Source organism: Gouania willdenowi, chromosome 9 (assembly GCF_900634775.1).
Source record: "Gouania willdenowi chromosome 9, fGouWil2.1, whole genome shotgun sequence".
In the NCBI taxonomy this organism is placed as follows: Eukaryota; Metazoa; Chordata; class Actinopteri; order Blenniiformes; family Gobiesocidae; genus Gouania; species Gouania willdenowi.
This window is the reverse complement of record NC_041052.1, coordinates 19253363-19280367: the sequence shown is the minus strand read 5'-3', so window position 1 is coordinate 19280367 and position 27005 is coordinate 19253363. Positions and strand designations below refer to the sequence as shown.

General features: G+C 36.7%; 3 protein-coding genes across 4 annotated transcripts; 2 read left to right on the top strand and 1 right to left on the bottom strand.

Annotated features, from left to right (window-relative positions):
• Nucleotides 1-646: 646 nt before the first annotated feature.
• On the top strand, nt 647-5014 carry LOC114469873 (arrestin domain-containing protein 3-like). Its single transcript, XM_028457758.1, has 6 exons — nt 647-1037; nt 2194-2251; nt 2539-2686; nt 2809-2896; nt 3097-3353; nt 3495-5014. The coding sequence occupies exons 1-6, from the start codon at nt 782-784 to the stop codon at nt 3864-3866; spliced, it is 1179 nt and encodes a 392-aa protein (XP_028313559.1). The 5' UTR covers nt 647-781; the 3' UTR covers nt 3867-5014.
• Nucleotides 5015-7090: 2076 nt separating this feature from the next.
• On the top strand, nt 7091-15725 carry LOC114469896 (uncharacterized). Of its 2 annotated transcripts, XM_028457785.1 has the most exons (6): nt 7091-7208; nt 9804-10189; nt 10271-10388; nt 11381-11500; nt 12380-12470; nt 14845-15725. In XM_028457785.1, exons 1-6 carry the CDS (start codon nt 7148-7150, stop codon nt 15044-15046), a joined length of 978 nt encoding a protein of 325 aa, XP_028313586.1. In that variant the 5' UTR covers nt 7091-7147; the 3' UTR covers nt 15047-15725. The 2 variants fall into 2 exon arrangements, with proteins under 2 accessions (XP_028313586.1, XP_028313587.1); XM_028457786.1 differs by lacking the exon at nt 11381-11500.
• Nucleotides 15726-21831: 6106 nt separating this feature from the next.
• LOC114470006 (aquaporin-3-like) lies at nt 21832-26545 on the bottom strand. The gene is made up of 6 exons (XM_028457976.1): nt 26377-26545; nt 23020-23146; nt 22746-22883; nt 22513-22628; nt 22210-22427; nt 21832-22109 (listed from the first exon to the last, which is right to left on the bottom strand). Exons 1-6 carry the CDS (start codon nt 26482-26484, stop codon nt 21902-21904), a joined length of 915 nt encoding a protein of 304 aa, XP_028313777.1. The 5' UTR covers nt 26485-26545; the 3' UTR covers nt 21832-21901.
• Nucleotides 26546-27005: the final 460 nt, after the last annotated feature.

Sequence of the window (27005 nt, the reverse complement as noted above, 5' to 3'; positions counted from 1 at the left end):
TAGTTTAATTATGCTTCACTTCTATACTAGTGATTAGGCCTGGGCAATAAAACGATAATGATATATATCGCAATAAAGATGTAATCAATATCAATAGAGAATGTGTGTGATAATATGTTGGGTAACTTCAGTGAACTCCATTAGAAAAAAACGAAAACAACCGACCCAGAACCGCAAGGCATTCTGGGGGATGTAGGCCTGTTAGTACTACTCTCAGTAGTCTAATCTGGTTTAATAATGTTCATTTCATCAGGTGTGCACTGATGAACTTATTATTTACAGAATGTGTTGCGTATATTTGTTTGATTAAGCATTTATGTACTGTCTATATGTGTACATTTAACCTCTTTTTAAATGTTAAACATTACATTTAAAATAAAATTATTTAACTTTCGCCTTATTTTGAATAGGTTAAAAAAAAAAAAAGGAATCAATAAGAATATCAATATTGACTGATACAAAACACTTATAACGTGATACATTTATCGGGCATATTGCCAGCCCAACTAGTGAAAATTTAGACTTCAAGACTTATAGCTTCAGATAGTTTTTTTTAATTTTTTTTAATTAATTAATTCATTTATTTATTTTTTGTGTGGTCTGTGGTCGTGTCAGTGCTCAATAAAATAGGAAAATCTACAGACGACTGGACTGGTTGTTTACCTTGTCGTGGTCTGTATCATGTGTGCACTCATGTTGACATAGCCTATTGTGTAAAAGGAAGTCTACCTGGGTACAGGTGCAGGAAAACAACCGTGGAACAGCAGAGACAGGAGGCAGAATGGCTCCCATTAACGACTTCGAGGTGCTTTACGAAGCGCCCAATAAAGAGGGCACTTTTTCCGAAGGAGACACCATTACTGGAACGGTATCTTTCAATCTTTCCAAGGAAACCAAAGTGAAGAGCGTTACTGTGAAAGCAATGGGAGAGACGTCTGTGCATTGGACTAAAGGAACTGGAGACAGGAAGAAAAGAGTCAGTGCTTATCGACCCTACTTTAAGGTGAAGGACAACTTAGTGGCAAAAAGTGAACAAGGTAAGCCAACGAGGTTTGCGCAAGGTGCATTGAATGTGTAACTTCCGGGTTATATATCTGCTTTTTTTCTTTTTTTTCTTCTTTTATTATTGTTTCATTTTCTTAAAACTGAACAATAAGTATAAACGCCACACTTCTATGTGCACAAAATGCACTTTTCTCTCTAACGTGGTTCATATTTGTGTCTAATTCTGTGTTGGTGAGCACTTGCCTGCAGGAATAATAATCCATCGTTTCACAGGTGTGGCATATCAAAATGGTGATTACACTGATAGTCGTGTAACCGAGTGAGACCGTTACACAGGTGTGTTTTATAATGAATGGCCACTAATGTTGAGCCTTAGTATTTACAGTTAATCCCACAGTGTTCGGTGCTCCTGAGATGTCATTACAGTAAAACAAACATAGTTAGTGTTGTAAAAGGGCAAAGTGTACACCTCAGACACAGAGCCACACCTGCCGCAGAACACCGACCTATCTCATACTATTTTTATTTATTTATTTATTTATTTATTTATTTATTAAATCTCAGTGTATTTTCCATATGGAAGCCCGTTTTCGCCACTAAATCAAAAAAAAGAAAGTCATATTTATGAGAAAATGATTTTTAATGTAAATTTGCAAAGAAAAATGCAAATATGTGACGGAAACATTTTGCAATAAAGACCTATTTATATATTTATATGTAATGTTTTCTACACTATGTACCATGTATTGAATTCTAAGCACTGAATAAACAGCCAAAATATGTTTTGAATGAATTAGTATTCAAACGTGTAATTAAGATTACTGTCAGTAGAGAAGACTGCTGCAAATGCAAATTATCATAATTATGACTTTACTAACTCATAATTATGACTTTCTAACTCATGATTATGACTTTCTAACTCATAGTTATGACTTTACTATCTCATAATTATGATTTTCTAACTCATAATTATGACTTTCCGTGATTTTTTTTTTTTTTTTTATGTGGCGCAAACGGGCTTCCATATTATATAGTGACTAAATATATATATATATATATATATATATATAAAACACTGATTAAGAGCCAAAGGGGCAGCTAAGATGGATCTAATGGGCTGGTGTTTAAAAGAATATTCAAGTTTTACTTTAGCTTATTGTATTTATAATCAGTCTTATTTGTTTGCAGAGACACGACTTCCTAAAGGACCTCATAATTTTAAATTCAAGCTTCAGATCCCTAATGGGTAAGAGGACATTTTTATAAATATTTTTTTTCAAGCAAAAAGGGGGAAAATTGCTGTGCTTTGATTATACATGTAAATCAAGTTGTTTGCACGAGTTTCTGTAAATGACTCTAAATTGAATAAGGTGATCTAGAATAGTCTTAAATAATTGGAATAAATATACTTTGGTTTTGTGCAATGAAATGGCAAATTATTAAAAAAAAAAAAAAGAAAGTGAGCCGTGACTGCTGTTTGTAACGTCAATATTTCGTGTGTGTGTGTGTACATGTGTGTGTTCTGTTTCACAGAGACTGGCCTTCATCTTTCCATGGTATACATGGAAGAATCTTCTACGCACTCGTAGCAAAGATAACCAGGGGTTGGCATCTGCCTTCTTCTGTACAGAAAGAGATCAACTTTCAGACAAAGATTTTTCCTTTTCCCAGTCAAATATCTGTATGTTAAATGTGAAACAAAGTTGTTGTTTTTTGTAACATTATGGCATTTTGTTTTTTTCCCAATTTAAAACGGCACACTTCTGTTGTTCTGTGAACCTGAACTTGTTGTTCTGTCCACAGTCTGGCTCGGTGAGTAAAGTGACGGGAACATTCTCTAAAGGAGAGATCCAAATGCACGCTTCTCTAGACAGACAAGTCTGTTCTCCAGGTAACTTTAATGGACCTTTCTGACACAAGTAGTTTAGAATTGAACAAACACTGGTTTCCTTATACCAGGTCTTAGCATCCTACTTAAATATTGTCATTTCAGTACAAAGTCAAGTAAATACATCTGTTATTTAACATTCATGAGTTACATGTATTTTAAAAATAATCTGCACCGATTAACAATGCTTGTGTCTTTGGCAGGTGACACATTGACTGCTGTTGCCAAAATCCGCAATGGGTCTTCAAAACCGGTTAAACCCAAATTTGCTTTAGAGCAGAAAACACTGTATCAAGTACGTGTGAACAGAAACTTCTGTTACAAAACCCATTTTAAAATGGTCGGGGATCCCATCGCACCAAACTCTGAGGGAACTGCCACCTGCCAAGTGCAGGTTCCCACCGATGTAGGCCACAGTTTTCAAAACTGTGATGTTGTCTCTGTGGAATACTACCTCAAGGTACGCAGTAATGCAGGACATTCATTATAATTACTCAAACTCATTACCTACACTACTGGAAAAAACTTTTTGTTAAAGTCACAAAGGACTGTAAACCATCATCTAAATACGTGTCATTTATTCAGAGTCTCTTTTTCTCAGGCGTATGTGGACGTCAAATTTGCTCTGGACCCAGAAGTGCAGTTACCATTGGTTATAGTTCCATCTACTGCCATCAACACCAAGTGTAATGAGCCGTACACACCAGCGGGCCCAAGTGACAGCGACTTTCCTCCCTCCAACCTCCCTGCTGGAGCATATGGGTTTATGAATCCTGGTCCTCCTCAGTACTATGCACCAGGTCTTGTTCCATATGCCAGCCCAGCAAATAGCTACTACAATCAGTGGCCACAAGGGGTCCCATCTTACGGCACTCCAATGACGACACAGATTCAGGCCCCTCCTGGCCCTCCTCCCTTTCAACAGGAGGATGACCCTCCATCGTATCCCAGCCTTTTTTCTCCTCCCTTATGAGTCATGGCAGAAGTTTTTTTTAATAAAAAACAACTATGTTTTAAATACAGCGTGCATGCTGTAGATCCCAAGCATATGACGGGATTAATTAGTTGTGAGGCACATATGATATATGAAAAATACTGGTAAAATCCTGTAATCTTAGCTCAAAAACAAGGATAAACCTTTTTCGGCTCTTTCTCTTAAAGCATATATGTCAAACTCAAGGTCCGGGAGCTAAATCTAAAGAAAACAAATGACAAAATTTCCGTGGGAACTTAAGCTCTGGAATTTTGTCAATATTCAAAAAGTAGAAACTTTTCTTTGGAATCCAGCAAAAATTAGGAGTAATTTTGAATTACTCTATCATATCCAAACAGAAATATTGGCATCCATGCAAAATAATACACTTAATCATTTATTTGGAAGTAAAATTTTACACTTATTCGAGTAGAGTTTCATTGAATTTGTCACAAATCCAGTGAAACTAAAATATTTGCAGGGGTTGGTAGTTTTCCCATGCTTGTGGATCAAGATTGAAGTCATTTTTACTCTCAAATTGTTGAACGAAACCTAATTTTTCCAAAATCCTGCTCAATCCTCAAATTGTTTGACAAGATTTCCCCAAATTAGATATAGTCACTGCCTGTCACCTATTGCTTGGATATTGTCAGTGCCTTATATACTACATACTTTTATGTCATGTTTACATGATAATGCAAAATAGCACTAATGTTGAACTTGTTTGATTCCCAAACTGCAGTCTACTACAGATCAAACCTATCCATGTTTAGCCCCTGAACTAAAATGAGTTTGACACCCTTGCCCTAAGGTATAATAATTTATATTTTTATTTATTTCTTTATATATTTATTTTATTTCTGTGGCTGTTGTAGTTTTTCCTGTCGTAGCAGTAGGCAACCTCATGGTTTTGATAACCAGTTACTATTTGGTTATTGTTACAAAGTGTCAGAATGCATTGTATTTATCATGGTGTTGACACTGTACTGTGTTTGTGTCTGTGATAGGGTGGGGCTGTTGAAAGGGGATATGTAGCTCTTTGTATGCATTTGTTTTTTTTAACATCCACACAATTTTATGCTGATAATCATTGCATAAAAACTGCTATCTATTCATTCCAAATTCAATAAAAAAAATACTTCTCCATTGTTTTTGTATGATTCACTCATAGTAATGCACACTTGACCTGTTTTTCTCTCATCAGTGATTTGATATACATCAAATAGAGCTTTGATTTCTAAAAAATAATAACAGGTGGATTGAAAACAAACTACAATTGCAGTTCACATTCTTTTGGCTGCATCATGATAATAAAAAAACATCATGTGACCCTGCAGGCCCCAAACAAAACTCCATTCCTTACTGGAATGGCTTTGGGGATTCCATTCAGCTCACAGCACTATATTCTCCTTACAACAGATTTATGCTCTTTAAAACTAATTAGTAGTCCATGGAGCTGTGGCACAGTAGCACTAAATGGTTTTTCTTGCATGCCATAGTGGTAAACAGGGAGAGTGAGCAGCAGCAGTAAGAAAGCTGCATAAAATGTGACATTTAGTTATTCATGTACAAACTAAGGAATGTTAGCGATACAAGACAGATTTTTAAAGGTAAGATAGGAATGATATGTTTACAATAACCTTATTCAAATAGTAGTAATAAAATTATTGTTTATATATGTATAATAACAATTGGAGTTTAGTTAAAAATTTGGCTTTACAATGAAAAAAATGTCCTACACCGACTACGGACATTTGCATCAAACATGTATGATTTTTGATAAAATTTCATAATATCCATCCAGGGGGTGCCACACATGGAGGAACAAAGAGTATGCTTTATATATATTATAGTATTTTATATTTAACGTATTTGGTCTTTTTTGTTCATTTAAAAAAACTAGGGCACATTAATTTAACTACTCTTCTTTGTAAAGCCTGTAAAATAATAATATGATACATTACCCCCCCCCCCCCCCCCCCCCCTTTTTATATATTTATATTTATTGTTTGAGCAAACTATTTACATTGGGTTCTTGTTTTCTAAAAAATAAAAACAAGACAAATATTTTCAGGCTCTTGTAAAATGTAAAGAGATGCCGCCTAACATTTTGCCTTGGGCGCTAAATTGCTTAAGGTCGGCACTGATCACTAGGAGTGTGACAATATCTCGATACGGCGATATATCGCGATATTTTTTGCACGATCGATTATCGATATGTTCGCGCTAAGTATTGATTTTTTCCCCCAAACCTTTTCTGTTTTTTCACTAAAATGTGCTGGTATTTCTCCACAGAAATGTTGTCACTGTTTGTTGAAGGAGCCAATATATTGTTTACTGGAATATTGCACTATAATGGTGTCACTGGTAAGAAAGACCCTATTTTTCATTTACAGAAAGCACTATTGGAGATACTTATTCATTTACACTGATATGTTGACACTTATTTACAGAAATGTTGCACTAAAATAGTGTCACTGTTCATAGGACACTTTTTCAATGTAGTGTATTTCAGAGATATAAAATAAAAAATGTATTTTTTCACTTAATCTTTTTTTTTTTTTTATGTCATAGATTATTGTAGATTGATTTCTGACCAATCTATCGATAAGTGCAGTATCATCATATCATGAGACAATCATTATTGTGAGCTTTGTATCGCGTATCGTATCGTATTGTGAGGTACCCAGAGGTTCCCACCCCTACTGATCACACTACATCATCCCATTGGACTTTTAAAAACTAGAATCAAAATGTAAACATAAACAGTGTTGAATTTTATGGGAAAATAGTGAAAGAATTCTGAATTAAAACAATGGAAAATAAATTCAAGCCAGGCACTTTTCTTCATGTGTGGTTCCTGTCTTATACAACTTAGTTTTTAAATGTTATCGGTAATAAAGTTTGCAAGTGAAGCATAAAAATTCCCGACACAACTTCCTCTTTCAAAGTTATCTGAAAGGAAACCAGTGTAGTGTGTGCACCACCACCTATTCTACTGATGCGTCCCAGTGATGGATGCACACACATAAAGTGCTCCATTCCTCCCACTGGTTGCTGTGGTTCAACACAGGCACGCACGTTACAAGGACAGTGAATCATCTTCAATGGGAATCACTGCGTCTGTGATTGGCTGTCAGGTTTATTGTGGGCGGGAGTTAGTGTGATGGACGTGACCAGGAGCCAATGGCTTTGTTTTGAAGGCGGGCTGAAGGGGGTCAAGTGTTTTGTGTGTGACTGTATAATAAAGATTCACACACAGTGAGCACTTGGCCGTCGCCATGGTCGCAGTGGGAAAAGGACTGGTCTGCTTTCAGTTGCTCTTCTTCGCCTTCATTAGAGGTAAACATTAGCTAGTTGTTCACCAGCTGAAGGTCTTTTGTGCTTCTGAAAGACGACAGAACAAGGGTTTATGGTTTTTAAAAATATATATATTTTAAACAACTACAAAGATGCTGCTAAACTTTGTTTTCAAACTGTAATAACTTTCAAAGTTCCAATTCTGATAGTTTAAGTTTGTACTGGTACTGGTAATGGTAAGTGACTAATCTTGCTTCATTCAAAGAGGCTAAACTTTGTGTAATACTGAAGTGTTATTGAAGATACTAATTGATGTTTTGTATTTTTCTGTGTCAATATGTCTGACTTATGATATTGTGTCTCTTTGAGGTGAAAGTAATGGATTACAAGTACTCACGTTACTGTAATGGAGTTGCTTTTATGGGTATTTGTACTTTTTTTTCTTTTCTTTTTAAGTATATTTCTAAATCTGTCATTTAACTTTTACTTAAGTACGTTTTAAAAGAAGTAACGTAATTCATTACATTTCTACACCCAACCGTTACTGAGTAAATTATTATTATTATTATTATTATTATTATTATTATTATTATTATTATTATTATTATTTCCGTTTCATGGCACATTAAACATAATCCATATGTTGTCAGTCGTGCCATTTTTGATCAACGCCACTTTCTATGGTTCAAATGGGGGTTTCTTTCAACCTATTATATTCCCACATGCACATCATAAATGTAGCTATACTTAGAGCCTAAGAATTTATTTTTTTTAAAATTTTGAATTGAATTCATGGTGTTATTTTATTTGAAAAAGAAATGCACATTTTGACGAGAAAGTGAAATGTGAAAGTAACAAATAACTTTTACTATCAGTACTATTCAATGGAGCTACTTTGTACTTGTACTTAAGTATTTTATGTATGACTTACTTGTATTTGTACTTGAGTACAATTTCAGTCAAGTAACAGTACTTCTACTTGAGTAGGATACATCAGTACTCCTTACACCTTTGATTTTAAGTTACTTTTGTATGGTACTAAACAGTGGCTTGAATAATGTTACTGCTTACTCACGTCAATTGTGCAAAAATATCAGATGAAATGGAAGCATTTATTGTTGTGAAATAGAGGCCAGTAATGGATATCAGGCAAGTTGAAACGGGAGCATGCTCATGTCTGAAATTCTGCAAATTCTGACTTGCTCAATGTGTCTATAGTTACAGTATATCTAAATAATATAAAACTAATAAATACAACATTCAGTCACTAACCAACACAGACAATGATGCATTATTTCCACACTAGTTGCATCGTGAGTGTTTTCTTTCACCGAAGTTCCAAGGACAGACTGGATTTGTGTTTGGTTTTAGTGTGAGCCACTGTTGCTAATTTCAATAGCAGCTCTCGCTTGAAGAAATGTTATGTCTAGATTTCACAGTGGGGCTTTTTCAAAGGCATCAACAGAACATGTTTGAGCCTGAAGTCGGAGGTCTTTTGAGAACCGTGGCTCACAGTTTAAGACGCGTTCAAGCTGAGATGGGAAATTTTTATCACCGCAGGGGCCACAGAAATGTGAACTGTTCTGACGCATGTTAACACAGGGATGAGCAAAGGGTTTTTATGTGTTTTTCTGTTATTTTTGTATGTTATTTGGATAAGTTTTTTGTATTGTTGTTTTGTGGGGTTTTGGAGTCGTTTTGTCTGATTTTTCCTGTTTTCTGTGTTTTATGAGCTGTTTGTGCATTATATTATTCCCTGCCACAAAATGTGGAAAGGGGATATAGTTCTGAGCTCCATCCGTTCATCCAAGTTAAAGTTTGAAAATGAGAAGCGCGCAATATTTTTTTTACGGAATTATTGCCCATGTTCCTTTTTTTTTTACTCTGTTCGAGGTATCTTCAAAGGGGACAGCTTTTCTTAGAAACAGTTTAAGGTAGGATAACTACATTTTGTGTGTGGCTTCAAGATATCAATACCTTGATGGAGTTCGAAAATGAGAAGTGCGCAAATATTTTTTCCGGCGTCATTGCCCTTGTGCCGTTTTTATTACTCTGTTCGAGGTACCTTCAAAGAGAAAACTTTTCAGATAGTTAGTAATTTTATATTCTGATTTGATAATATTTTCTTATGTATACATCTAAGTTCGACATTTAGGAAAATGTTGTGAGTTATAATGAGAACCAATCAGGCAGGGGGTGTTGATGACTGTCTTCTTGTTTGTCATTATTGTGTATTTTTGTTATTAATATGTAGTTTTGTGGTCATTATGTGTATTTGTATTGTTCTTTTATATATTTTATTTTAATTGTGTATGTTTTTTCAAGTCATTGGGTTTTGTTTAATGCTGTACCACTTAATGGAGGAGTGCACTGGTCCAGTTCCTGATAAGCCCCTATCCTACATGTTTTAGATGCTACCCAGGCTTTAAGCAGAGCTCATGATGACATATCATTAGATTCAGGTGTGTTTGAGCAAGGAGACATCTAAGACATGCAGAATAGGAGCTCTCCAGGACCAGACATGAACACTCCTGCCCTAATGCCTTCAGCTTGTGCCCATTAAGGACCGTTCTATGGTTTTAACTTGAATAAACATATATTATTGTTTTAGTTGATATTTACTTCTACTCCTCACAGATGTGTCTGGCTTCCAAATTCGGAACAAGCTGCTCAATAAATGTCTGCAGATTCAAGCGGGAAGCTATGGAGGAAGGGTCTCTATGGAAGAATGCAGGCCAAACTTGCCTCTACAGGAATGGCGTTGGGTCCCTGAGAGCCAGGCTCTTAGCAGTCAGTACAGCGGGGAGTGTCTGACTGCACCCAGGGAGCAGTATGAAGGTGTCCACCTGCAGGCGTGCGTCTCTGCTGGTGGTGCAACAGTAGAGACGGATCTGATCAGCGTGGCAAGCAGTCAGGCATGGGCCTGCTCCAAAAAAGGCCACCTGACTTTGGCCGGCAAGGGGCTACACCTTAATGCTGCACAACATTCCACCTTAGTCTTCCTTTCGAAAGAACATAAACAGGTAAGAATTGTAGATACAGCACTAAAGGGGCTGTGTATTTTAGTGTAAGTACCTGAAGAGGTGGATGTTGCTTTACAACAGGGCAGCAGGTGGCGGACTTTTGACAACAAGACACTGTGCAGCGACAGGGCTAATGCAGAACCGCAAACTCAAACTTCTCATCAGGAGGAGGGAGCAGTGGTCCTGGAGAGCTTTTCAGGTAATGTTAACCACCATATCTGCATTGAGTTTGTGCTTTCTGTTGATAAAAAAACACTTTAACTAATCTGATAGGTAATGGCAATTTATAAGAAAAGCAGATGTTTTAAAAGCAAACCACTGAATGTAAGTAAATCTATCACATTAAGGACTGCATCATTTCCTATCAACTTTTTTAAAACATAAGTTTTTCAGCTGCAGCTTATTACAAGCCCTGCAGTTGTGTCTAAGGGCCTTCTGCAATCATAGAAGATTAAAAAAAAGGCTTAATTAGTCATTTATCGACAATCTGAGAAAAATAAAGGTGGGTGAGAACTTGTTTTATTGATTCCTTAGTCAGTTGTCTATTGTGTTTGTCTCCGTCGTCAATGTATTTAACCTTCTTGCAAAGTTTCAGTTTTAGTAAAGCAATAGGAAACAAAAATTAAATAAAGAATGTAGTAAGGCGTGATTTCTGCAAGAATATATTTCAAAATCCCTGTTACATCTTTATCTTTTATGCAAAAGGCTTCATGACACCTTATTCATGCTAATGACAGATAATGACAGCGCAATGTTGTTCGCTAAATTTTGACACCTTTGGAGCTATGTTGACATTTATTGGGTTAGGTAGAGTTAACAAAGGGTTAGGGTTAAGGTAACAAACAACACTTAATGACAGCCTTCATGACACCTTGTTTTTGCTAATGACAGGTGTCATGTCATAATTAATGTCAGTCTTATTTATAAAGTGTGACCAAAGATTCTGCAGTGGCCTCAAGATTGATTTCCATCATGGTTGCTTTCAGTCTGAGCATCTAATTTCGTGTAGTGCGTGTTCTAAACCTCGCTATGAGCTAGCATCTCTCTGATCTGACAGGACGTTGTTACATTTCCTAACAGTAACTCTTTACATTCATTGGTTTGCTTTTAAAAACAAGACAGACAAGTACATCGAATGTTTTATTGTAGAGTAAAACAGAATAAAAGGCTTTCTTCTATTCTGTGCTTTAGTTGTAGGTTTACCTGACGCTAACTTTACTGAACCAACCTCAGAAGCACGTGTGAATCCTTCGTCCTCGAGCACAAAACCGCTTAAAGATGACAATGAGATGTTTTTCAACATGGTGTATGGTACGTTTGTTGTGTTGTTATTTAAGTGTACTAAACCAAACATGGCCAACTGGCGGCCCGGGGGGCCACATGTGGCCATTGGTCTAATTTTGTGCCGACCCTAATGTAAACATACAAAATGACTGCAAAAACACAACACAAAATGTCTTAAAAAGAGATAAAAGGACGACAAAAATACAAAAAAAAATGACTCAATGTAATACAACAGAAATACACAAAAAATGACTGCAAAAACACACAAAATGACACAAGAATACACAAAAGAACAACACAAAGAAACAAAAAGGAGTCCAAAAACAGAAAAATACACAAAACGACAATATCATTGACTCCAAAAATACAAGAAATGCCAGAGGAATACAAAAACCAACAACAAATATACACAAAATGACTCCATTAACACATAAAATAACAACAAAAACACACAAAATTAGAGAAAAATGTATACAAAATGACAACAAAATACACAGCAACAGCAAGCACACAAAATGATTTGAAAAAAATTAGCAAATTCTTTGTTCTTTTGGGTGTTAATGCTCGTATTGGTCATTATTCTAAATTCTGACATGAATGTTGATAATGTGGAGGGGCAGCAGTTGCCTGTCTCTGTACTAAACTTTCTTTTATTGGTAATGTTAGTAGATTTTTCAGAAACCTGAATTAATTTTAACTGGTTCTGATAAACTAAGGTTAATCTAATTTTGTATAAATGTTGCCATGTATAACCGCTAGGTGGAGCTGTTTATTTAGGAATCAGATGTCAGATAATTGTGTTTGCTTTGAATGATAAGTTAGCAATATTTTCCCTGTGTGGACAGCAGTTAAAGCAGATGAGGTGTAGCTGTGGAAATGTGTGTATAACTGTTGAACTGTGTGCAGGGATGGGATGGAAGATAACCATGATGGTTCTGAGCTCTCTGGCACTGGTGGTGGGAATTGTGGTCCTTATTGTCAGTGTTTACTTTAATCGGTGAGTATTTGACAAACTGTATTTCATATATTGATCCTTCATTATTTTGTCCCCCATTCAATTTATCAAGTGTACTTTTTGTTCTTTATTAGCTTTGAATTGTTATTTTTGTGTACATTAGTAATGTATTGCTAAAATACAGCATGTTGTTACTAACCTCTCACATCTTGTTAATATATTTGTGTATGATTACCTACAAAAAACAAATCTTGACCTAAATATTTCTTAGAATGTTTTTTTTTTTTTTACTCATTTATAGTCCATCACTTTTTCTAGACACAAGTATTGGGTTCTGAGCCTTTTCTTTAGGTGACATTTAAGGAAAAGGTCATCACTGCTTATAACCCCAATAATCAGAATCAGAATCAGAATCAACTTTATTGACCAAGAGTGTATGAATACACACGAGGAATTTGTCTTGGTGACCTGTGCTCTCTCAGATAAATAAAATAAATATAAGAGTAGTTAGACTAATGTGTGCAAACTAAATAAAATAACAAGATAATAATAATAATAATAATAATAATAATAATAATAATAATAATAATAATAATAACAAAATAAAATAAAAATACAATAATAATAAGATAATAGTGCAGTAGTGCATTGATGAGTAATGCAGGTGAACATTTAAATGAAAATATTATGTCCATGAACATTCACAGTGACAGGTTAATCCAGGGTTGTTATGTTTAGTTCCATGGTTATTTCACAGTAACAGAAACGGGTCTGACACTCTATGACTGTTTAGAGTTGATCAGAGTGACAGCCTGGGGGAAGAAACTGTTTTCAATAACTCATATGTTTACCAAGGAAACGCTCCATATTTCTTATTTGTATATTTATTCTTTTCCCTTTCTCTGCATATGTCATCACAGTTTGACACCATAAATGCTGTCATCATCAGCTCATTACTTTTCACTGTCTTCCTTCTCTGGCAAAGAAACTCGATAAATTACAGTAAGAATGTCAATGTCAACTTTATTTTTATAGCACGTTTAAGCAGCCAAGGCTTACCAAAGTGCTTTACAATAAAATAGGCAAAACAATAAAACAGATAAGAGATAAAAAAAAAAAAAAACAGTAGCGATAGCAGTTGAGCTCTGACTGACCAATGCCAACATACAAGGACTTACAGTAGTCTAAACGAGATGTAATAAAAGCATGAATGACTTTTTTAAGGTCTCTCTGGCTTAGGTAGGGTTTTATTAGAATGAAGTAAACACTTCTTAAAGAAACTTTTCATTCTTCTATGCTGGGTTACCAATCGCACAATGCAATACAGTTGGGCCGAACGTTTTTGGAAAATAATCAGATTTTTTTTCCTCAATGTTGCAATTGCGATTTAATATGTGAATATTTTTTTCAAGGGCCTCTTGTCATGTATTTTTCAATGAACACAAGCAATAAATAAATCTGTTTCATCATAAACACTTTCAGATTTATTTAAACTTTAAATTAATATAAAATCTACATTTTAAAACACAGATTACAACAATAAAGCAAACAAATCTGTGGCATTACCTCTTCAACATATCTAACTAACTTCACGTTTCATGAAATGTGTAAAATATGTGGACTGCACTTCTTAAACACTCTGAACTTAACAGGACAGTACAAGAAAAAAAAGAATAAAAAATACAAAAAATTACAATCACATGACAGTTTGACAGAAAACATATTGTTTATGTTGGGGAACAAAACAAACTTTCAGTCAATCAATCTTTATTTATGTGGCGCAGATTACAACAAAGTTCAGCGCTATCAAAATATGAAATTCATAATATTAAGGAAAAACCCAACAAAATCCACATGAACAAGCATTTTAGCGACAGTAGGAAGAAAAAACTTCCTTTGAACAGGAAAAAATCTCCAGCAGAACCAGGTTCAGAGGTGGCAGCCGTCTGCTGTGACTGGTTGGGGTTAGTGGACAGAAGGAGGGGAACAGAACAGGATAGAAAGATAGAACATCAGAGTTTCGCAGGCTAGTTGTGCCGTGAACCAAAGATGAGGAACAGCTTCAAGACACCTGAAACATAAAAGAAAGAGAAGAGGAGAAGGCACTGACTGCAGAAAAACACAATACAGTATTATCAAGTCAGCCTGCCTTGGCCTTGGGCCTCACTCCCAGTGGCCGAGTCAACATGCATTATAACCTTCTACTATCTCTGATTTATTGATCTATGAAGCCTACACTATGGTTCAATCTGTTAAAAAAAACACTTTGATCGCCAGCAACTTTAAGCGTTTTCCACGGTTTGCACTACGGGTTTTATAGTCCGAAAGGGCTGTTTTTTTTTTTTTTCTTTACAATTTTCACATTCAAATGTATTTCAGCTGTTCATGCTTTGTTTTTGTTCCTGCCTTTTTTTAGCCGAAGGAAGAAGGTTGTGTGTGTGTTGAAGTCGTACTCTCCGAGGGCGGAGCTAAGTGCTCCGGGGTCACCAGGTCGCAGTGAGACGGCCCCGTTGACGGAGCACGCCATGCGCCTCCCATACTCCACTCCAACTGTACAACAAGGAGAAATCCTGATTCAATGGAAGGACGGCACTGTTACTCCACTGTATGAGGCCTGAGAATCAGACACGGGATGACAGTAAGGCTGTGTGGCGCATATACAGTGCATCCTTTTAGATTTTAATGTAGAACAAAGAATAGAACGTAATGCCTGCCTGATGTTTTATGATCGAGCTTGTGAACAATTTATTCAAAAAGAGTCTTAAACAAATTGTCTTATTTAGTATTTACATAATAAAAATGTATATTTAAGGTTTAATTTGAAGTAAAAACTTGACTACAAAAATGATTTTTACTAAGATTGTAATTAGTTTTATCACAATACCTTGGACTAAATACTATTTATACAATAAATGTCAAGTTAATATAGGGTTTTATACTACTGAGTGGCTTTGGAAGTGTCTACAGACAAATCTTCTAGTGAAATGTATGTATATTTTAGTCATTTTTCGTTTACAAAAACTTTGTATGAACTTTTTAGAATTGTCACCACACACAAAGAACATTTAGGATATATTTTGTATCAGGGGAAGTCCCCTTAATCTGATTCAGTATTGTTTCAATTTTTCGTCTGAATTCTTGAGCGTATACTGTATATGTGACGAGACTACTAATTGCATTGAATGTGTCTTTTCCAAAGCAGCTTGAAAATGATTTGTACAGCCGTTGAGTTTGCAAAATAACGTTTTTATTTTCTTGTTTAAAATAAAAGCCTGTGGCTGTCTAGTTTACGACAAAGTTTGTTTGTTGTTAAAGCTTGAATTGCTAACACAGAGAAAGTGCACAGCACCATAATGTAACACTTTCAGGTTGTTTACAGTGCTCACACCCTAACCCTCCTGCTGGTAGTGTTTACACTAATGAGAGATCCAAACCACTTCCACGTGTAAAGTGATCCAAATTGGATGTTTTTATCATTAGGGGACAGAAATGTTCATGCATTTATTTTTGATCATGTTTCACTTCCTCCCATCTAAAGATTGCTTCGTATTTGTTTTTTTTTTGCAAATATATTTAGCAACAGAACAGAATTCATTCCTAAATGGGAGACTCTTTTTTTTTTTGGCATTTTTCTAAGAAATATCCAAGATGTAACCATTGCTTCCAGTGGAATACAAATTGCAGGACTAAAGTCATCGGTCTTTGCTTTCACTAGAAGGAGAACTACAGCAGATAATAGAAGGTTTTCATTGAGCATCATTCTATATTTGAATTTCAATAAAACAAAAACCTTTGTTCACATTTTAGGTGCTTTATTTTCACATTAGAATACTGATTATTACATTTGAACGTACGCTATTTAGGGTCTAAAGGATTTTGTCTGCTAAGTACGGACTATGTTCTCGTGACTGTCAACTCTTGGTGGGATGGTTTTGTGACCGTGTGAAGTGGCTGGGATGAAAATCAGCACCTCAAAGTCCAAGGCCCTGGTCCTCAATCGGAAAAAAGGGTGGATTGCCAACTACAGGTCAGGGTATGAAACTAGAAATCGTTGTCAGACAGGATTTAACTGCTTGACTCAGCTACAGGTCAAGAGAGAGATGTCGTCTCAAGTGAAGGAGTAAAAGCATCTCAGGCTTTTGTTCATTAGTGAGGGTAGGCCTATAAGACGGACCGAGACATCGAATGACAAATTGGGACGGTATCTGCAGTAATGTGGATGCTTAAACCTCTAAATACTGTGTCTCTGCCATGCTAAGTATAACTAGGAAGTTAAAGTGTTGTAGTTTCCCATATATATATACAGTATATATATATATATATATATAGTATACAGCACGCGAACACATCATCCCCATCTCCTAGACGCTTTCTTAGCTGCGCCCTCCGATTAGCAGAATCACAAGCAGGTGTGCATGCCGTAGGGTCTGCGAGTTTGGGGCTCCTAGGCTGTATTGTTGGGCGCTAAATGTGAGTAATATTCTCTTTAAACGTTCAAACTCAACGCTATTAATGTACTCGTTAACTTATTGTTGCCCTGTCATTGGGTTAGGGTGTCTATGCTCTCGTGATGCACCCTGGGCCTCTGTGGGAACCTGGTTTCCAAGTGTTAAAGGTATATATTGTCTCGCTTATTCATTATTGATTTTAGATGTTCAGGGGGCTGACTGGTGTTTTTTTCAATGCAGTTGGCCGCTGCTGCTCAATAAGCTCTCAATTTGTCCGATTGTGTCCAAAATAGCCCTGTTTCCTTTAAACATGCATGTTCCTTGATTGTGTCCAAAGTAGCTCTCAGTTTGCTCTAAATATTATTTAAGATCATGACATTTTTACCCTAAACATAGCACCATGGCACTTCAATAGTAGTTCAATAGTAATGCCCAAAACTGCTCATGGAGCATCCTGTTTGTAAAAAGATTTCTGATTGGCTGAAATCTAGTGTCATGCTCCTGGATTTCAAAAGCCTAAATATAAAGCCAAGATCAGGAGAAGAGTTCCAGTTTCCACTCAGAACACTTTGAATTACAATACGCTCAAAGGTGATTATAGATTTTTGACCAAATTAAGCCAAAAAATTCTACATGCTGCAGCTTTAAATGCAATTGAAATCTACGCGAATTTATGCGCCGTCAAATAGCATCTGCGAAATTAATCTCCTGCATATTTCCCACAGAGCAGTAAGATGTGATGGACTAGGGCCCGAAATGATACACAGCATTGTGCATGCAGTAAAATGTGAGCAATTGTCCAAATCTGCTCTGCAGTGTGTGGAGCAGCGGAGCACAGCTTCGTCTTGACCGTTCCGTTGTGTAAAGTGGTAGCTAAGTCTCTGTTTACTGGTCAATCTACTGTTCAGTCTTCACCTATGGTCATGATCTTTGGGGAACAAGGCCGCGAGCACGTCCAGCTGTGAGGAGACCCCAAGGTTAACCCACAGACTGCAGGGATTAGCCTCTATCAAGCTTGGCTGTCCTGGAAAAACCTTGTTATCCTCCTAAAGGAACTGGTGGACGTAGTACTGTCTTGGCTTCCCTGGTGGAGACGGCCCCCTTGGCCTAGACCAGGATAGTCGGAGATCAACACATTACAACTACAGTGTATCATTCACAACAATTTCTGTATTGAGAAATTACCAAAGATTTGTTTTATTTGGAAAACCAAAGTAAGCCTAGGATTATATCACATTAAATGTACTAATGCGGTCTAAAAACCTGCATTTAGTTGCCTTTTTTTCTTTCAAAAAACCCTATTTAAAATTATTTTTCATGTCTTCTTTTTGGTTGTTTGCTGACCTTTACACACCAGGTAAGTCATCATTGAATTGTTTTCTTCACAGACCAAGACAGAAAAATATCCGTCTGGATAACAAACATACCACGGGGTGGGGGGGGTCTATACATCCATACTTGACCTTTACTTAAACTGTCACAGTGGTATTGTCAAAATACCATCACGCAAGCTCAAAAAGGCAAAGAAAACCTTCTGCTAAAAGTTTTCTGGATAGCCTTTTGGAATTCAAACTATGAACAGATGCTTGAGGCACAACACTAATCAAACCTTTTCTTGTTTTTCTACATGGATGCAGGTTTTCTTTTTTGGGGGGATTGGAGATGCAGAGGTTAGCAATGGTGTCTCAGCAAAGAGAGAGAGGTTTCATTCTAGGTCCTAACCTTTCAGAACTTTCTCTTATAGTCGACTTCAAATTTCACCAACAGCACACCAACTCGTAAGTTAAGCTAGACTTAGCGAAAGTCTTTAAATAAAGCCTACTAATGTTGTTTTTATTGTAAAAGGTTTACACAGTGGAAGGTTGTGTATCTGCAACAAACCTAAATACCTCTGGTTCATGGTTGGTTGTTTTCCGTCTAGACATTGCACTGCAGGACGAAATGTTAAGATAAGATAAATATTAATTACATCTCAAATGTATTTAATCATACATAACTTCAATCTACTGTACTTGCTTGTGTTTATTTGCTTTGTATTTACCAATGATTGTTTTAGGATTACTTAGGGTGAAAACTACAGGACATCCTGGACATGGATATGTCACAAGTTGTCAATGAGCGAACACACAGAGACAGTTCCAGTTACACACATGCATCCCACCCATCAATTTACAGTAGAAACTCCAGTAACACCATTGTAGTGTGCATGTTTATGGATTGTGCAAGATGTCTATACAAAAGACTAGTCAGAAATGTCATAATTATCAATAAACTCTTGTAGTGGCTTTGATTTTTATGTGAGTTGCTGAAGTAGCGATAGTTTGTGGGATGATTCTGTCATCATCACACATGGGTTGCACATGTTGGTCACATGTATCCTAAAGTGTTTTATAAATGTGCACAGCCCTAAAGTGTCCCTACAGCAATGTGAGGGACCTTTTTATTACTGTGTAAAGCACAGGGGGAAGATCTTTGATCTCACAGGGAAAATGTACCTTGTATAATTTCCTTCCGCAATGCGTCACAGGATATTGAAGAGCCAAACGTGAGGTTAAGGCTGTTTTGTTTCCTCACGTAACCACCAGCATGTTTTGTGTTTTCAGTGAAAAGGTAAAATCTGTACACATGCAGCATTAGCAGCGTGGCCCAGGGCCGTTTGAAAAATACTTTACATATACTCTTCAGTTCCTACTGGGTTTCGGAGTCGCTGTATGGCAGCAATTACATTGTTGTGATTTGAAATCAGTCTGTTTTTGGAGTAAAGGGTTCCTTTTCCATTCTTGTTCTTCCAAGGGGGGCAGAGACATACTGCCTGCCACAGACGTAATCTCTTTGAGATAGAATGTCATTGTTTTTCCAAGAAAGCTGAGGGTCTCCATATATTTGTTTTTTATCTTCTTTCAATGAGATTTTTTTTTTTTTTTTTTTTTTTATCAAAGCAGCTTTCTCCTGAGAGCAGTACATGGAGTAGGCTTGTTATTAGTAAATGTACTGGAGCAGTGGTTCCCAACCAGGGGTACTTGAGCAAATTGTAGGGGGTACATGGAAACATTGATGAATCTATTTCCAACATGCGGAGTCATTTTTAAGCCTATTTCAGACACTGTACATGCTCGTCCAACATCTTTTCCACCCGTTGACAATGAACAGCATTAATGGAATAAACAATATTGTGGCCTTAATATCCTACTTAATTGTTACTAACATGTTATGCACATAACTAAAAATTCAGGTAAATATATTCTCTGATATACAATAATTGTAATGCACAAAATTGATATTTAGTGTGCGTTAAACATGCAGGTTGACATTTTCAAGCTGTAGGAGATTTCAGAGGCCAACATGTAAATAAAACAAGAAAGTTTACTAAATTGGAGTGACGAAAGTGTTCTCCTAATCTGAGGGTATATTTTGTATATATTTTACTTTTTTTTTACCTCATTCAAAGATTGATCTTTATAGAGATATCAGAGGAAGAAAAAAGAGTGAGCAGCCCGAACATGAGGCACATATTTGGATTTTTAACATTCATCTCTTCAATTCCTGCTTCCCAGTTACCAACTGAGATATTTAGGAATTAAGAATATAAAACCACATATTCAGGCAGGCTAGCTATGATCACTTTATGAGAACAGGCTTTTCCATTTATCCTTTTTCCAGGAAACACTTAAATGGCCTGATAAAGTCCAAGCATGTTGACCATGTGTGTTGATGCAGTTGTCAATAAAGAACTGGTTTACACTTGTAATTAAGTACCGGTAAAAAAATGGTTCTATACAACAAGGGTTAATTTAGTTTCATTTTTATTTTTTATTTTAGGGATAGCAGCCCAGTGCTGATGTGTGGATTGTTTGATTTGCTTTAAGACAAAGATATAAGAGTTAAAATATAAACCCCAAAATTGCTACTCTCAGCTTTATCAGGTATCATCTCTTCTCACTTAGGAAATGTAACATAGGCTAGTATTTAAAGAAAAAGCTTATTTTCACTGCCGATGAAACACTGATTGTAAAATGGCAATGGAGCACATTTTAGCAAATGAACCTTAATTACATGTTTTGAACCGCGAGAGATCTGGTTTTATCTTAATGGAAATATGTGGTTACATTTACAATGTAATGGATTTCAGTCCCAATTGTAATGTAAGGAGAGTTCATTTGAGGATATAATTAACATTATGCCTGACTTTCATAATAACACAGCACAAATGCAACAAATACATAAAAAAACAGAACTTTATTGTGTTGTTGCAGATGTAATTCTCTGTCACCAACTGCATAGTACTCAAAATACAAAAACATGATTAGTTACTATAAAATAATTACATTCAGATATATGGATTTTGGTTGTTGGGTAACACTACAAGTTTTTGATGAGTGGGAGAAAGTCGAGATTACTTTCTTAAATCAAGTCTTGATGAGACATCGACAAAGCACATACAAATAATTATCAATTATTATTGTCATAGCTTCTCTATGGGTATCTATTGTCAAAAGAATAAAGCCTTAAAAGAAAAAAATCTTGCAATCTAACTGTTTTTAACAGTCAAATTTAATTTGCAGGTTAATTATAATATTCAGGTCTTCTGATAGAATTCCTAGTAATGTAAATGTTATTGAAAGGATTCGGACTGAGAAATACTCTAGTACGTCTGAAAACGTATACTCTACGTAGCCGTCTAAATACATCAGCTGTGTATTAGGTAAAAAAAAAACTATAAATACAACTATATGACGAGACATTGATACATAGCATACAATACTGGACTCCTCTAAATACTAAGATCCAACTCTTCTCATAAGAAGAATTAATGCAGTTCTGTGTTTTAATCACACACAATCATTCTTCTGCAATATGATACAATCATATGATTATATATTGAAAGGGGCATAGCTTCACAGACACGACTATCTTAAGAGATACTCTGATAACTTGAAGGAGAGTTTTCTTTCTAAATAGTTGGGGCAGGAATGAAAAATGCCAAGTATTTACGTGCTTTTTTTTTTTTTAGAGCGATCATCTCCTTTAGCTCTTCTCCTTGTTTTCTTCTTTGGGGTTGTCGTTAGAGGTGACGTTGGTAAGTCGGACGTTCTCGTGCTCCGTTATTCCCTCTTTGCGATCGCGTACCTCTCCCTCCACATGAAAGCCAACCATCACCTGGTAAATCATCACACCAATGATGGTGCCAAGGAATGGAGCAAAAATAGGCACCAGGAACCAGCATTTCCTCGCTCTGATGAAAAGACAGAAAAGCAGATGTCTTTTAGGAATGAATCCAATAAAACACTGAAAGAATAATGGATGACGGAAAAGCTTGAAATGTGTGTGCTTACGTGAAAACATCAGTGCCCCACCCAGCTATGGCGGTGAACAGACGTGGTCCAAGATCTCTAGCAGGGTTTACTGCATAGCCAGAGTTGAAGCCCATGGACAATCCAATGACCAGAACTACAAATCCAACAGTGAAGGCTTCCAGCCCCTGAGGAATGGGGTTGTTGTATGGATCCACAATGGCAAGAATGCAAACTATGAGTGCTGCAGTGCCAATGATCTGTTGAGGGTTCACAAGCAAGCAGGAGTTTGAACATCTTCTGAAGCTTAAGCAAAGAGTCAGAATGTCATTTTCAAAAGCATACCTGGTCAAAAAAGGCGTTGACGAGAGTGAGATGTTTTCCAGGGTAGGTGGCAAAGATACCAGCCGTCGCGTTTGGCCCAGTCACATCAAAAGCTCCAGGATGATCCCACAAGGCATCTGAAAACGGACCAACAAACACATTCATGAGCATGTTTGTAATAAAATAAACAGATTACCTAAAAGTGTGCCTGTAACTAAAAGCTAGCTTAAATCTTGTGATATGAGATCCCTTACCATAATACATGCCAAAGATTATGGCAGCACCAAAAAAGCCACCAATCGTCTGAAAAAGAAAATAGGTGGGGAACTTCCTCCAGCGCTCTCTTCCCAGCAGGCAAAGGGCAAAGGTGACTGCAGGGTTCAGATGACCTCCTGTGTACGTAAGAAAATATTTATGTGAGGGACTCTTTATAAACTCTTACAAATACGGTGCCACACGTATCTCCAGAAAAACAATTTGTATCTGTAAATGAACTCAGTTGCCACAACACAAGCAAAGACTACACACCTGATACCTGACCGCATACTAGAATGCCCAAGGTTGCAGCAAAGCCGAAGGCGAAATTTACAGTGAGGAACATGCCGTGGGAACCGCCGCTCAATACTAACTGGGCCACCGCACCACAACCAAACATCTGTCAGGGAAAAAACGGAAAGGCAGGTGTCAAAATGGGACTCAAAATCCTACTTAAATTTTTAATTGTCATTGCAATGGAAAACAAGTGACTTTATGATGAGGTGATGGTGATACGTTGACATGGGCTGAGCTGATCTGATCTGTTGATTATTGGCAGTGGCTATCCGTACGGTTGCCATATCAATATACCAACATTCTATCCGTACGTAGCGCCCTATTTAGCCAGTTTAGGTTGCAGGACTAAGACTAAACCTTACCCTAACCCTAAAAATTGTTGCGATATTGGGTTGTAACATAAACCTAACCCTAAGACGCTACGTACTTGTACTTTGGTAACCGTACAAATAGCACCAGGGGTTGTCCGTACAGCAACCGTACAAATAGACACTTTCTTGATCATTCGAGGCAGAGAAACAGGAACCCAGTGATTTAGTCGTAATGAGCATTAAAGAGACTTATATTGTGTGCGTGTGGAAAGGTCAATGATGTAATGGCCATCGTTGGACAGATTTTTGCTACTGCCTACAAGATTTATAAAAGTAAAGCAACTTTGAGGGAAAATAGGTCTGAATCTGTCAAACAAGGGTTAGAAAATGTGCTGCACTAAGCAAGTGGTTTTGCTAATCTGGTGCTAAGCTGTGTGCTCCGCATTCTTTGTGGCTACATATTTTTCCTGCATCAGTCTGTGTTTCTTTTGTATAGACTGTAAATGATGCAGCGTGTGTGTGGTCCATGCAAAGACTCTCCAACCTCCTGCTGGGGACACTTTTTGTGTGTATGTGACCACACCACTCAGATGCTGAGGTTAGTCTGGTGTAACCACTCTCAGAGGCAGTGGCGCCTGAGGAGTATCTGCATCACGGCTGGTCTCAGCCTGAGCTCTTTTCCACCCATCAATAGACTTGGAATCACTGGAAAGCTACAGTAGCAGCACATAAATCAGCTCCGTGGTCAAATGGATCTGTCTGGATTTTTGAATGTATCTGCTTTCATATCCCCTGTTACTGTGTTCACTCCTAACGACGTCTGTATACAGTCTCAGTATTATTGTTCAATACCTCCGCCAACGAGGCAACATTTTCACCAGCGTTTTTTGGTTGTAAAAGCTAAAGATAGACCTTGCGCAATGGAAGATTCCAGTACATTTTGGAGGAGATCTGGATCAATACACTGATTCCTGATCTGTTTAAAAAATCAAAAAAACCCTACCTCTTATCATTATCAAAATTTCAGAAATTCATATTTGGGTTCGTAGTTGACCGATCCTTATGAAATTTGACTAAGTTATGTGAGGTTGGTCCCTCAATTACCCCATGAAGTTTAATCTGGGTCCGATTTGGAGTCCCCATGCATTTGGACCTATGTAGAGGTTAAAGTAACGAATTTCAAGTACTCACGTTACTGTACTTGAGTTTCTTGCTTGGGCACTTGTACTTTTTTTGAGTATATTTCTAAATCGGTAATTTTACTTGTACTTAAATATGTTTTAAAAGAAGTAAAGTAATTAATTACATTTCTGCACCCAACCGTTACTAAGTAAATTATAATTTTTTGTTTAAAATGATCAACAGACATTGTGAAACTACAAAATATAATTAAAAATGAAATGACCAGCCAACTATCAAATGCGTCACATCATATCCGACCAACCAGATTAAACATAACTCCTAGTCATCAACACAGAACAAAGGTTTTAAATGCGTAAGTCACACACCCCTACACACACACCCATCACTCTTGGCTAGGTGATTACTTAATAACAGTTATTCAGGTTTGTCATTTGTCAAAGATGTATAGAAAAGGTGATCTTTGAAGTCTGGAAATTGTTGATAAAGACAACAATGGTTTCAAAGCTGGACCATGAGGAAGTCCACTTGTGGAAGTGGGTGTATGTCAAAGAAGTATGCACCACAACAGTTTCACCTTACTTTCATGTGCCATTGGCACGCTATCTCAATGACTAATATTCAAGCCAATCTACAGAAAAGTATGCTTTACTTAAGGAAAATTGTGAGTTTGGCTGCAGATAAACCTGAATCAATATTATTCGTAAAACTATATATATAATATTTTTTAAATCCATGATGTTAATGGAATAAGATTTAAAATCTTTGTGAATAAATTTTTTAAAATGTTATTAATGGATGAAAAGATTTTTGTGTTTAATCAATGTGAGACATGATGAAAAATATAATCAATAAAATAAATCTAACAACATTTTAGGCTTTTGGTGTATTTTAGTATGGTTTAGTATGATACTACAAAATCCCAACGAACTGCAAGTGTCATATGATAGTTGTTTGTTTTGTTCACACTAAAATCATTCATTGAATTCATATTTTTTTTACTTTTAAACCCACAACCGTACATTGCTCATGGTGAACTAGACTCACCCAAGTCAGTTTTTCAGGCTCTGGTACTGGTTTTAATGGAACTAGAAAAAACAAAACAGAAAAAAACCTGTTGCTAACAAGGCACCAGCTCAACTTTGCCTCCAGCTGATGAAAACGCCCAAGTTTGATTATAAGATGGCAAACACACAAAAAAGAGATGAAATATGAAACAGGACAAACAAAAAAAAAATAGACTTAACTTTTGGCTGCATATCAGGCTGAGCCCTGCAATGGTATTTGAAGTTTTTCTTTTTACAGCTTTGGCTTTTTGCTAAAACTGGTTCACATTAGTTATTTCTGCCTATTAAAGGATGGGGAACACACAACCACATCCACACTTACACACACAGCTTTTGACTTGTAATTTAAAAACAACACAGCAGTAGTTTTGTCTCCAATGTGCAGGATTGCATCTTTCAATCTATAAAATAAATTTTGTGTTCGCAATATGTGCAATCTTCAACTTCTAACTAATGTCCTGCTTTTGTCCAGAACAGGGTTCAGATGTACTGTATACGTATACCATCACACCCAACACAAAGAGCATTGCTCCATTATTTTAGTTAAGTAAATCTGCTTTTATACACTATGTGTACTTTCTCCCTCAGTCATCCATCACTATTCAAACATTTCCATTCAAAATGGCAGAGTACACACTCTGCCATTGGGAGAGTAAATAAACACAATGAAAGACGTGAGTACTTGAGAACACATTAACAGGACAGAGTTCACCTGTTATCAACACACACACACACACACACACACATACACACACACACACACACACACACACACACACACACACACACAATACACACAATACACACATGCTTACCACAAGGATGAGAGTCCCTAGACACTCTGCCAAGGCCTGGCGGAGAAGCAGGTTACGGATCTGGAAGAAACGAGACAGTTTGTCCAAGTATGTCTTATGTAAACCCATGATGTCTGGATGGAGGATGATGTTGTCAGAAGTCACTGGTGGAGTCAAGGTTGCTGTCTGACTAACTGTGCAGCAGGTTGGACTGGGTTTTCATTTTATAAAAGCAAGCATGGGCCCTTGGGCCCTGCCCACAAACCCACACCCATATGATTCACAGCACCCTCCCTCACTCCCCTTCATTCTTATGCACACGCACGCACGTGCACACACACACACGCGCACACACACACACACACACAGTTTATGTAATGCTACAGGGTAACCTAACAGTTCATATATCACATGTGTTACTTTTCATCAAACTTGATTAAATGTGAATAAAATGTCCCACATTACATTTTTACCAGAAAAAGGATAAAAATAAATGAATTAAATAAGCAAATGAATGAATGAACCCTTTATATAATCCCATTAATGAATAAGCGCAATGGTAAATATATCTGCTCTATTATTCTCTGACACAATCTAGATCCATTGTTTCCCTTTTAACATTCACCACTCCACCTGATGCGTGACAAATC